The sequence below is a fragment of the Puntigrus tetrazona genome, chromosome 12, assembly GCF_018831695.1.
Source record: "Puntigrus tetrazona isolate hp1 chromosome 12, ASM1883169v1, whole genome shotgun sequence".
Lineage (NCBI taxonomy): Eukaryota > Metazoa > Chordata > Actinopteri > Cypriniformes > Cyprinidae > Puntigrus > Puntigrus tetrazona.
The window spans coordinates 1,662,679-1,675,658 of NC_056710.1; the positions used below are offsets into that span (position 1 = coordinate 1,662,679).

General features: G+C 36.4%; 1 protein-coding gene across 2 annotated transcripts in view; it reads left to right on the forward strand.

Annotated features, from left to right (window-relative positions):
* The window catches only part of bicc1b (BicC family RNA binding protein 1b), a 69,603-nt gene that overhangs the window by 2,851 nt on the left and 53,772 nt on the right, over window positions 1–12,980 (forward strand). For both annotated transcript variants that reach the window (XM_043253971.1, XM_043253972.1), the window contains exon 2: window positions 10,471–10,517. In XM_043253971.1, coding sequence (XP_043109906.1) covers window positions 10,471–10,517 — 47 coding nt within the window. The remainder of the gene's footprint in view (window positions 1–10,470; window positions 10,518–12,980) is intronic.

Here is a 12,980-nt window from a genome sequence, read left to right on the forward strand (position 1 = left end):
GCTTTATTTGCTCAATACCGAGGCCAAATGGCAAAAAGACCCATGGAAACAAGAGAGATGGATTCAGATTTGGGAGCAGTCGACCCAATTGTTCACGCTATAGTGTAGGAATGCAGTGATGACGCTGAAAGCCCTCTTCGTGGGTCAAGATAAGTGTTTAGCAGTCACTGGCTGCGTATTTTGGAGACTGTTTATTATTACAATTTCTTGACTTTCTAGATACCGTTTGCAAAATAAAAGAGTAGTTCTCTCTGTCCAGTCTACATCAAGGACTTTGGGTTTTTCCAAATTACCTAAGTCCAGACTGTTTTGCATTACGTGTGTTAGATGAGATGGATATGGTTTCTCTTCCCAAACCTTGGCTAGAGATTAGCAAAAAAAAGTACCCCTGCAAAAGAAATTCCCGTACAACTTTACATGACGGCTCGCAGAGTCAACGTCTTTGATCAGTCCGACTCGGGCACCGAAGTGAACTAGCCGTCTTTTTAGGAGTCCAAACAGGAAGGGATCGAATGCCTTGTTTAACAAGCATAACTCTTATCGCAGATGGGATTGATCCATTCTGGGGAGCCCAAATAAAACATTGTTGCTGCCTGGTGACTTCGTAAAACACTTCAGTTTTTACAGCGTGTTTATAATGTGGAAATTTTAGGTGAACTGTTTAACCGAGACATTAGCTTTTGGGTTTGGCTGTAGAGTAATTTTTTTTCCCATTTTAAAGACTTCTGTTTACTGGGATGATCGTTTATTTACTATGCGTCCTTGCTTGCTAAATTCCTAGTAAACTGAGACTTTAAAATGGCCTACTATTTATGGAAATACAAAGAGTACATTCTGAAACTGCTTGTGTGTTAAGTGTACTTTGGCTAGCTGTGCTCTGGGTATGTTTGTGCGCGTGCTTGGCTGAGGCCTGGTTAAAAAGTTCATCTTTTTGTTGTCTGTTGGATGAAAGTATAGAGACAGGAAGTGAGTTCGGTGAGGAATGTGCTTGGGGCTAACTGTCCTCTGGATGGAGGCCTAGGGAAACACTGTTCTCTTTAGCTTTCAGAGGGTAAACGTGGCATTTTCCCCAAGAACTACTGCTGAGGTGACTTGCCTGTGGCCTCGATCGTGAGTTCATAGCGCAATGGCGTTTTCGGCATGTTAAAGCAGCTCAGCTGGCACGTAGCAAGCCTAATACAATGCAAAAGGCCAATAAATGTTGGAAAGAATGGAAATCGGTCTGTAAAAGGTGGTAGAATCGAGTATATTGGGACCATTCAGGAAACCCTGGCTTGTGTTGTTCGGGTCTGAGAGACCCTTGAGAGGCGGTGGGCGGAAGAGTCCCAGTGCTCACAGCGCATAATTCACTGCAGCTGTTGGACAGTCTCTGTTTTTAAAAAATGCTGGCGAGGACCAGAGACTTTGTTATGACAAGGAAAAGAACGAGCCATTACACTACAGCTACTAACTCAACTCATCTGAGTCGAAAACCAAATGGTTGTTTTTCAAAGCCATCAAACCTGTAAATGCGGTGCATCTTGGATCGTCACGTTTTGTTTATAGGCACGTCTGTTATATTGAATAGACCAAACATGTTCTTTTATGCACTGGCATTGGCATTATATACAAAAATAATCAGTAATTACATTTCGTAGTTTGTGTTTAGGTGATCCTCTCAGTTCATTTAAAACAGTTTCGTAGAATCCACCCAAGAGTTTCCCAGCAGAATGAGTAATGTCATTGGCGTTTTCATTTTAATACACCTATTGCGCTTAAAAATCCACACAGTTTAAGGCATAAGTCATAGGATTGATTATTTCACAGGATTCTAGAATTTCTGCATGCATTTTCATATATTGGCTTAAAGCAGCATTTAAATTGCCTGCAGGGAATATTTTACCCAAAATTTAAAATGTAAATCGAATATATCTGCAAGTACTGCTACATAAAACTAACCTATACGCCTTCAGGGTGGTTATCACATGTCCTCTGAAGCAGATCAATGGGTTTTTGTAACAAAAATATTTTTAGTTTTATATATATATTTTATATATATATTGTAGTTATAACATTATTATAACATAAATAGCTGACTGAGAAAGTGTTGTTTTCTAGCTTCTTGGCTGACTTCTGACTCAGTGTGCGACATGTGACATAAGTTGCGTTATACGTCGAGTCAAACGTCATTCAAGAAGCCGGGAACTCTGCGTTCTCGCGAAAAATAACATGAGTCAGTTATTTGCATTATAATTTTGAAACTAAAAAACAAAAAAAACATCCATTTTAATAACAGATCCTTCGAACATCCATGGTTATGTTTAGGCACGCAGTGAGACATTTTTCAATTCTAAATGAAAATATATCTAATTCATATTAGAATTCAATTTATTGTGGTCGTGGTGTGATCAAAATGTAGAAAAAATCTAAATAAAAAGCTTACATTCTTTTAAAAAAAAGTAATGATTATCCCATTTAACAATAAAGCATTAAAGTTACATGTAACAGAAGTACTGACAGATCTATATTTTGATGCCTATTCTAGTGAATTTAGTTGCCATAAATATAAACTGTAAGGGGTGGGGGTGCTCAGTTTTATCCATCAGTAGTCTCAGCCTCAGATGTCACAGACAGCTGGCTGACCTCTAAATCATATGATGCATAAAATTGGAAACAGTTTTGGAGTTTCAAAGGCATCTGATTATACAGAATTTTCACCTGTGTTACACCTTGAAACAAAGATGCCGTGATACCAGAACCCCTCATAGAAGAAGAAAGTTGACGTGTTTACAACTGTGACAATAATTTAACAATGACAACATTTAACTAACTTGCCTTGTAGTTTGATTTGAAGTTTAATAATGCATTGTCTCTGAACCAAAAGTGCTGCATGAACCGCGTATTATACTGTAAAATACAAAAATGTGCTGTTCGCACATGCAGCAGTGCTCCATCTTTTACCGCTAGAAGCACATGACTCATCTGATTCAAAGGCACAAAATCACTTTCGCAGACTCTTTCATTAACTGTTTCAACCTGGTGGAATGACCTGCCCAACTTAATCTAAGCAGCTCAATCCTTAAACTCTGGGTTTTCATTCACCAGATGACCTCCTAAATGGCGCTGCTGTGACTTTACAGTGTCGAATCGTTGAATAAACTTGTTATTTTTTGATTTCTTTCGGTACAAAAAAAATTCTTGTAGTTTGATAATATTATGGTCGAACCCCTGCTTACAGATGCAGCATTCAGATGACGTCTTTCATGCTTTTCTGCACCTTGACAGTGGCAATGGTTTGGCAGTCAATGGGACAGTTACAGCTTTTCATCGTAAGATATCTTAAATTGTGTTTTCCGAGGACAATCTTAGCATTTACGGGTTTGGAACAACATAGGGGTAAGTGGGTAAAGTAATGAAAGTGAGTAAAGTGATGAAGGTGAGTGGTTACTTTACCTGTCAATCTTATGGCTTCTTGGGCTGGCCTTAGCTATTCAAAGCAGATAAGGTTACCTGTCTGAAGGCCTGGCTATACAAGACTATCTAATAGTTGTTAACTGAATGGTGGGTGTTTTTAATGCGAGTTTGCCATCTATTATACAAAAGGGGCAGAGTTTAAGCGGGCAAATGATTACCATGCATTCGTCACGACCCCACCCCAAATTGGTCTGGTTTCAGACTCAGTTGATTCCTTCAAACCCTGGTGCATTAGTGTTCATCTAACGTCATCACAAATATGCATGATAGGAAAGAAACCGTGTAACTATATTGTGTTTTTGAACTGTGTTAATGTTATGAATGGCAAAGCGTCTGTGCATTTAGGATTAATTGCAAACATTACATTCTACATTTGCATTTTGCACCTAAAACTATTTATTATATGACCCTAAAGCAGATAATCGTCAGTATGTCTGGTTTTAAATGGGAGACTCTTAAATTGAACACTCCTATTGATGGATTGTTATCCCAGTAAACAGAGCCAAGAAAGGCAGCTGCCGATAATGGTTTCTCAATACACTGTAGAGTTCAGCTTTTGGTGGATAGCGCGTACGTTGTTGGTATGTACCCTCCATCCACAGATAATCTGGAGAAAGCGTGCATTTTTCCAAACTGACTCACACTCAGCTGGGACATGCGAACGAAGTGCCACAATCTGCAGACAAACTGCAAGCTTTGTTTATCATTTTTTAATGGTTTCCGTTAACTCTCTTTACGGGTCAGAGACAAAGGATATCCGACTTGATGAAAGGAAAAATCTTTTAAAACTCAGTACGTGCTGGCCAAGTTCATGAAAGGGTAATCTTTGTAGTTTTTTTGTGGAAATGTTTATTCCATTTTTTAAAAAATAGGTTTTATTTTAAGCATCTTGCTCATGCAGCATGAGCAGAACGAATTTCAGATTCGCCGTTTAACATATATAAGCCCAGTTGCTCTAAAAATGTCAAATGGTGTAACTTTGTGTTATAAACAGTATTTTCCTTGTACCTTGATTGAATGTTATAACACATTCGTTTTTAGGTAAATGCTTTTTAAATTATTTCCAAACTGTTATTTTAAATGTATACATTTTTTTGTATTTTTTTTTTAAATAGCTAATATTTTGAGGAGTTGTTGCACCAAATATCTGAAAACCCAATCCTACTTTACCGCATTTAAAAAAAATTTAAATATCTAAAATACACATTAACATTCATGAGGGCCTAATAGAGTCCAATAACTTGTTATTAAGTTGGTTACACCACACTGACTTTTAAAATTTTGTTCATTATATACAATAATATATATTTTAAAACAAAAATGCTTACCTTTCCATCTGTGTGTGTGTGTGTATTATTAGTATTAGCATTTCCTCATGCATTTGTGGGGATAAGCATTATTTTATTGCTTAGACTTCTGTGCATTGCTAGGCATGAAATGCTTTTGAGCAAATTGCATCATTGCACGTCATTAAATGTCACAAACCTCTGTGCTCACGGTAGTTAATGTAATATGGTCTCAAGAGGCTTTAAAATGTTTGTAATCTGTGATGCATTTAACTTGCCACTGTTTATGAATGCAGAAACCATCAGACCATCAGTATTCTGCTGTTTGCATTATGCAACATTTCCATGACATCAGTTTGAAAGATCATGATACCGTAGCCAACAGTTATGAGGTCAGCAAATCCAGTTGGAGCCTTGGACCAGGCAGCATCACACATCTGTGCGATTGTTTAGTGGTTTCCAGGCAACAGCAGGCCGTTGTTACCGCAGAGGTCCATTGAACCAGCGTAATGACATATTTAATAGATACGTTTTCCATCATAAGCAATTTAAAGTGCACAAATAAAAGATAGAGTCCCTCTAAAGAAACCATGCGTCAAGTGCCAGAATTACTAAAGAACTGAATGAGATCTCATTAATTCTCAGTTCATGGGTTACTCCCACCTGTAATTGAATATATACCCATTGTTTTTGCAGGCCAGAACTTTTAGACCATTAAGATTCCACTGCCTTAAATAAGATCAAGAATGCTAATAGTATGTAATGTTACCAGTTGTAACAGAGCAGGATTATAAACCACAGTATTTTCCTATTTATGAATCCACTTAAGAAGCTAAGAAGGGAGGCATATTACACCTGAAGCTGTCATTTAGGATTCCCAAACATTAAAAAATAAGCACTCCTGAAAATTGACTTGATAAATGAACATAGTCAGTATAGTTTAGAGTTGTAATTAAAAGGGCTTTTGTATTGACTCTAGGTACTCACCCACAGGTCATCTAATGTAGATAGGTTTGTTTGTTCATCAGAACAGATTTAAGGAAATGTACCATTACTTGCTCACCGGTGCATCCTCTGCAGTGAATGGGTGCCATCAGAATGAGAGTCCAAACAACGATAAAAACATCGCAGTAATCCACAAGCAATCTCCAGTCCATGATTTAACATTTTGTGAAGCAAAAAAACATGTTTTTGTAAGATAGTATTAAATTATAAATTATAATTTCTGACTAAAATATGTCTCTATAATCCATAACATTTGTTTGCGTAACTGCTGTGTTGGATATGTAATTGTGCATTTGCCATATTGTTTCATTTAGATCATCTAGCTGCCCTTAAGAACAATCTCCATATACCGATAAACTGTAAATCATTTACAGATAAGTTTAGCATGTTGAGGATTGTTATTGCTAAATTTATGGGGTTGCAATTTATTTTGATATTCAGTTAGCCAACTTTAGATATTCTACTAACTATAAGTTAACTATAACTATAACTATAACTTTGGCGACTACATGTCAACATGTACTTCTCATTACTTTGCAGCTAGACATCTCCTAACTTTAGGGTTTATGGTTAGTAGAATAGTTAAGTTAAGTTAAGATAAGTTTCTCATAGCCAGCATGTTGTGGACCAATCAAAGTATAGTGTTAAAGCTAAAATGTATAATGTGGACTATCAAAATAAAGTATTACTGTTTATGGGATTGCTCTTAGGCTGTGAAATTATTAAAAAGCAAAATGCTAAATATGAATGTCAATATTCTATAGATGACTTGTGTTTTATAGTGAGCTATTACATTGCCCTAACCCTCACAAAAAGAAAATTATTTTATTCTGGAAAACATTTTAGTTTTATTATATATATATATTTATATCTATATCTCCATTCCGTACATTAGATTGTGTTGAGATTCCAAAATCATGATGTATTTACAATTTAAAATGATAATGATAATGAAAATGATCATTTACATGTCATTGGCTGTAAATAATAAAATAAAATAAAATGATTGCCTCATCGTTAATACCAGTGCATCTAGAAACTACATTGAATTAAATAGTATCTCTACGATTCCAGATTCATTGCGTTCATACAAACTATAGTAATCATCATCTATACACATTTATAAAGTAGAATTATTCCGTTTCTAGATGCATCGCCAGGAATTGTAATATACCCTAGTATAAGTGAAAGAAATTCACTGAGAAGAGGTTTGTTTAGCTTTCTCATAATAGTGTGAGATATTACATGAAGATTATGTTCCCTATAAAACACAAAACCCATTCATAAAAGCCTCATCTCGTACCGGTGTAGCCTATCCAGACTCTGTAACCTGGTGGCCTTCTTTGCTTACAGTTAGGTTAACCGCTAACCCTGCATGTGAGGATGTTGGCAGCGCTGGGTTCTTTAACTTTGCACTTTGCTCTAAAGGGAAGAAATGTAGTCACAAAGAAGACATTTGGGTCGCTAATCTGCTTTGAGGAAGCGTTAACATCTTGGAAAAGATCGAATGTTTTAACTGTGCCAGCAATTCATAGATATGTTTTTATATTCACTGTACGTGATGACGGACAAAGTTTTGACATTTATCTGCGGAGCTGAGCATTTTGTTGATTTATTCTTATGTTCCATAAGGCTGTGGCTTATGTTGGCACGCTACGCTGAGCAGTAAGACACAAAGTGCCAAGTAAAAATCATGTCAACTACAAAAATATATCTGTCTTTTGAAGCGATTATACAGAAGTTGGCGTGAAGAACAGCGAAGAGCAGTTGCCTGACCTCCCAAGTGTAGTTATGATGAAAAATATGTTAAATGTACCTTTCTGTGGGCGAACTACAATAATCCATAAGTGCCTGAAACCCCCTTACGTGTGGTAAAATCACAGTAACTCACTGCCTTTTGCTTTTATAAAATGGGAATGACAGCTATAGAATAAATTACACCAATGTTTTTCATTTATTACTAGTACTTTGGCACAGTAAAGTAGAATTAAGCCGATGTGCAGTCACGGGCGTACGTTTATTGTCTATTTGACAATGGCTTCTAATGATTCTATCATATCAAACATTATAAAAACATTGCGAAGATGAAATATGTTAAAGCGTAGTTCATATAAAAAGTAAACTTCTGTCATCATTTACTCACTCTCTTGTCGTACCGAACTTGTGGGACTTTCTTGATTCAAGCCTTAGAAGAACCATTTGGTTTCTAAAGAATCTAAAGTAATCTAAAGAATCTCAAAATAATTTTTTTTTTAATGGAAAGGCTCCAAGGTTCTTAACGGAACCACAAATAACAATAAAGAACCTTTTTTATTTTTGGTAATCTGTAGAACAGGAGATGTTTTGAATGTTTCAGCTAATCTTCTCCATGTTATGAAGATCAGTGGATTCTGAAACTTTCAGTAGTAAGACTTTTCCACAGCTTTGGCCGAGACCTGACCATCTGTCTGACACTGAATCTTTTAAAGATTCAATGCCACAAACTTGGGAAACTTTGGCAAATCCATTGATTAGTTAGTAGGAACTGCTCATGAAATCATAACTAGTCGTGCTGGTCGTTAAATTTGTGGAGTTAAACTCTTTATGCTCTTCTCAGTTGATAAATGAAACCAGTCGTAATCAGGTTCTTTGGCAATGAAACCAATATGCTAGCAATATGTTTCATATATTTCATAATTGTATGGTTTTTTGTTTTGATACATGTACAGTGTGTGTGTGTGTTCTTGTTTATGCAACATTGTGGGGACCAGGTGTCCACACAAGGGTAGTAAAGCCTGTGGTGCCCAAGAGGGAAGAAACGACTATAAAAAATAGCAAATTATGTTTATTTGTGCCACAATCTTTAATTCACAAAAACCTAATTCACAGAAACCTGTCTGTGTGTGTTTGCCGTTTTATGTTCTGTCGCCAAAATGTCGGTGTATCACTATTTTACACCTGATTTTGTTTAAAAAAACTCATGAAATGCTCATAGTGCATACTGACTTTGCATTGAAGTTATGTATTTCACGGTTTCTTGCGAAACGTTGTGTATTGGTTGTGCAATCTGATTGGATTGGATTTTCACAAGTGTTTTCCAGTTTTGTGTGCAGTATCAAACAGTGAGAGAACAAACTGTGGGTGTCCAGACCACCCTTGTCATTGGTACATGGTGGCCACACATCAGATGTTTTGAGCATCGTGAAGTTGGTCGAATTCTGTTCATATTTTTTTTTTAGAACGTTATTGTGTTTATGAAAAGTTTCCTGAGGTCTTTCCACAGTCTCATAAATCCATTAGATCCTGTTTTGGGTTTGTTTCTTGGCCGATCACAGGAAAATGAGTAATTCTGTTTTCTCTCTGAATGTAGTTAACTTGTAGATTTCGGTTTGTTCTTCAGGCTTCTAGAGGTTCCTCCACTGAAAAGCACGTCTTAGCGGTAAAGTAGGACTGATTTAGCCGGTGCCTGTGGTTTAAGCAATTTTTAGTCAATCTGCTCTGAAAAAAACCTCCCTGTAATTCATTGGATATAAATAAACACGTCACATTTGCCTGGATTACAGTAGACACACATTTTAAAGCTTGGCCCAACGAGACTATGCCTGCATCTCTTAATGTAGGTCATGTTCCTTATCCGGACTAAAAAAAAAGTTGTAGACGTCTATCAACAGCTGCATTTTGTGGTTCTGAAGTCTTTAAACAACATCCAAATTTGCTGAACAAGTCATGGTTTTGTATTTTATTGATTAATTGAATTCATATGTTCTTGGAAAACCAAACAAGCTTGTCAGTTTTCTTGTCTCATGTGGGTTACGTTCACATTTTCACATTTAGCAGATGCTTCTATACAAAGTCGTGAATTTAGTTCGTGGAGAATCGTATTCATTACTTGATGTTGATCTACAAAATACTTTTCCAAATCAGCTGATGAAAAGCTAATGATAAAATTAAATAATTTAAATAAATCAGGCTGCACAATTCATTGTAATAAAAATAAAATGTACAATAAAAAAAAAATTAAAAGCTGTGATTTAATTAAGTATATAGTCTTTATTTTGCCAAAAACATAAAAACCATAAAAGGACATAAAATAAAATAATTCATCAAAATTTATTTAAAAATAATTGATTAAATCTTTATTATATTAAATATTAAATAAATGTAAAGTATTTATTTTATAGGACAACTGTAATTTATTTCAAACGTTTTCTATTATACGTGTAATTATATCTATATATTGTATATGAAAATGAACATCAAAATTAACTTAGAATTATAAAAAAAAAATTCCGTGCATGTCATGTGACCATTAGCAAGCCAGGAATATGCAAATATGACATTAAAATTATTGAAATATTAACTTAAAATGTCTAACTGGTTTAGCTGACAAAAAGTCTGGAAAACCTGATCTTCAAGAAAAACTATAGGGACCTATAGATGGGGTTTAAACGAACACTATACATTAAAAAGACACATTTCATTTAAACCTTCTAAATGTAGTATCACAAAACGTATTACAATACTGCAAAAAAACTCGTAAGTAGTAATGCATCGGTTTTTCTACGGAGGCGACTTGCTTCAAATGGACAGGAAAATGACCCGCACCCTGCCTAAATTGCACAGACATTTTTCCACCCAAGGCCATGTGCAAGAATGTGTTGATATGAATTGCTGATTTTGTTAATACGCCAGCATAAGTGATTCCTGATGTTACGCTTTTTCTGAAATGTCCCATTCTTCTCCGCAGCTGCCACGGAGGGGCGAGTCAACGGAGGTGAGGACTTCTTTCAAAAGGTAAGGAAAACCACATTGCTTTGGCAGCCGCGTACAGCGGTCGAAAATAGGTTAGCATCGTGTTGCGCGTGTAATTATTTCTGCTGAAGGACATACTGCAATCAGTGCTGCACGATACAGCAGTGCAACAAGCTTTGCGGTTCTCGGGCCTCAGAATACTACCATTGCGGTAATAGAATAAATACGGAGACTAGAGCTGTATGCCCGGTGTGTATGTGCTCGGCCAAATTTGAATCAAAACGATGTATTCGGCAACATAAAGAGGCTCGCTTGATTTTCTCATTTGTGTAATTGCAAAAAGAGGGCCTGTTACAGTTTAACATACCAACATCGAGAGGAAATGACAGCCCTTTCTAGGTCAAATATAAAAGAGGGATATTTAGAAAAATGCACTGTTACGAAAAACACAGGGTCCTAATTCAGTTTTCCATTAAAATGGTTGTAGTTTTGTAGTCTTTTATAATAGGTAATATATGAGACTCACGTCTTGTATTGTGAATATTGTCACTCCGTCGCGTGTTGTGCCTAAAAGCATTCTTTAAAGGGACGGTTCATCCAAAAATAAGAATTCTGTGTGAATTTCTCTCTGTTTTTAGTACGCAAAAGGAGATCATTTAATGAATGTTAAAGCTGCGCGAATTCAATGCAATGACACTATATTGTGACACATGTAAAGGAATATTTAGACTGGGGCCATTCAAGATGTAGATGAGTTTGTTTTTCTTTTTTTATCTGAACAAATTGGAGAAATTACAGCGATGGATGCTCTGCAATGAATGGGTGCCGTCGGAATGAGAGTCCAAATAACTTTAAACATAATGAAAAAGTCCATCCCCGTTGTTCTCTCACATCGAAATCCGCCAACATATTTGTTTTGCATTTAATGTAAATGTAAATGTTGCTTGATCTGAGCATATCTCATATCTCACAACTTTTTCGCTGGAGAAAAATCTTGTATTAGATTAGATGTCTCATATCGCAGCTGTTTTTTGACCATTAATATGGTTAATAACATCATAATAATGAATTTATTACAAGCATGCATGGATTACTTACATTACTTTTGGATTATTGAGATGTTTTGGTCTGCCATTTAGATTCTCATTCTGACGGCACCCATTCACTGCAGACGATCCATTGGTGAGCAACTGATGGAATGCTAAATATCTCAAACTTTTCTGATTTTACAAAAAAGTGAAAATTTGTCAAATATTTAAAACAAAAGACAAATTAGTAAAATATTAGGTTTTCTGATGGTTATTGCAATTTTTAGAAAATTAATTGTGATGGCTAAAAACATTTAAAAATTATACTGCCACTGGTAACGTACCTTGATGCTGAATTATTACCCTGTTAACTATTACAATTTTATTCTAAATAAAAAAAAGAAAAAATTACATATGTGATTATTTATTTGGCAATGCTAAAATCCCCCTGTTAAAAAATCTGCATCATAAAATAGAAAAAAACGATAAAATTCAAACTGATCTCTGCGAAAGTGTGCAGGAAGTCCGTGCAAAAGTGTAAAATGTGTGATAAATCACGTTTGCCTCGAGAGCCTAGCCAGTGACTCGTGACACAACAGCTTTTCCTGAAGGATACTTAAAACAGGTCTCCTGTGCGTTTATGGCCCCGCCAAAACAAGCACACTTGGCGTATTTGGATTCACTGGGGTAGAACAGTCTTTGGGGCGAACACTTGCCGGGACGTATTGGCAGGCAGTGAATAAATACAGGCTGGAGAAGCCAGACGGCCCGGGGCAGGAATGAGATTCAGCACCTGAATCAGAGCATGCTGGCCTTCAAAATAAACACGCTCGCAGACGAGTCGATATTGGTAAGAAATACAGTCCATGTCAAAGTTCCATTTGTTTTAACCTGTAAGGTGTGGGAAAATAATCAGACCCAGTTAAAGAGAGAGCTTGGAAAGGGCCCGTTCTGGAAGATACAGCTGGCTGCACCGTGAGCCTCGGGCCGCCACAAATTTGGGTAGTTGCAGCTGATTCGAAGCTCCGGGAATGCCAGATCCTGATTTTCTAAACAAATACAACCTACCATATAATGAACAGTGTGTAAAAGGAATGGTTCGTGAAAGTTCTGGCATCGTTTACTCACCCTCGAGTTGTTTCAAACCTGTATGAATTTCTTTGTTCTGCTGAACACGTTTTGAAGAAAGCTAACCAGACTGTTTTGGGTCACCGCTGGCTTCTATAGTAGGAGGAAAAAAAATACAGTGGAAGTCAATGATGACCCAGAACAGCCCAGTTACAAACCTTTTTCAAAATATCTTCCTTTGTGTTCGGCAGAGCAGATAAGTTCATACAGGTTTGGAAGTACTCTAGAGTGAGTAGACGATAACAGAATTAGAATTTTGGGGTAAACTGTTTCTTTTAAAGATGTCCATTTTTCAAACGACACCCTGAATGTGGATTTACAACCTCATGGACTTTTCTCGCATGCATCC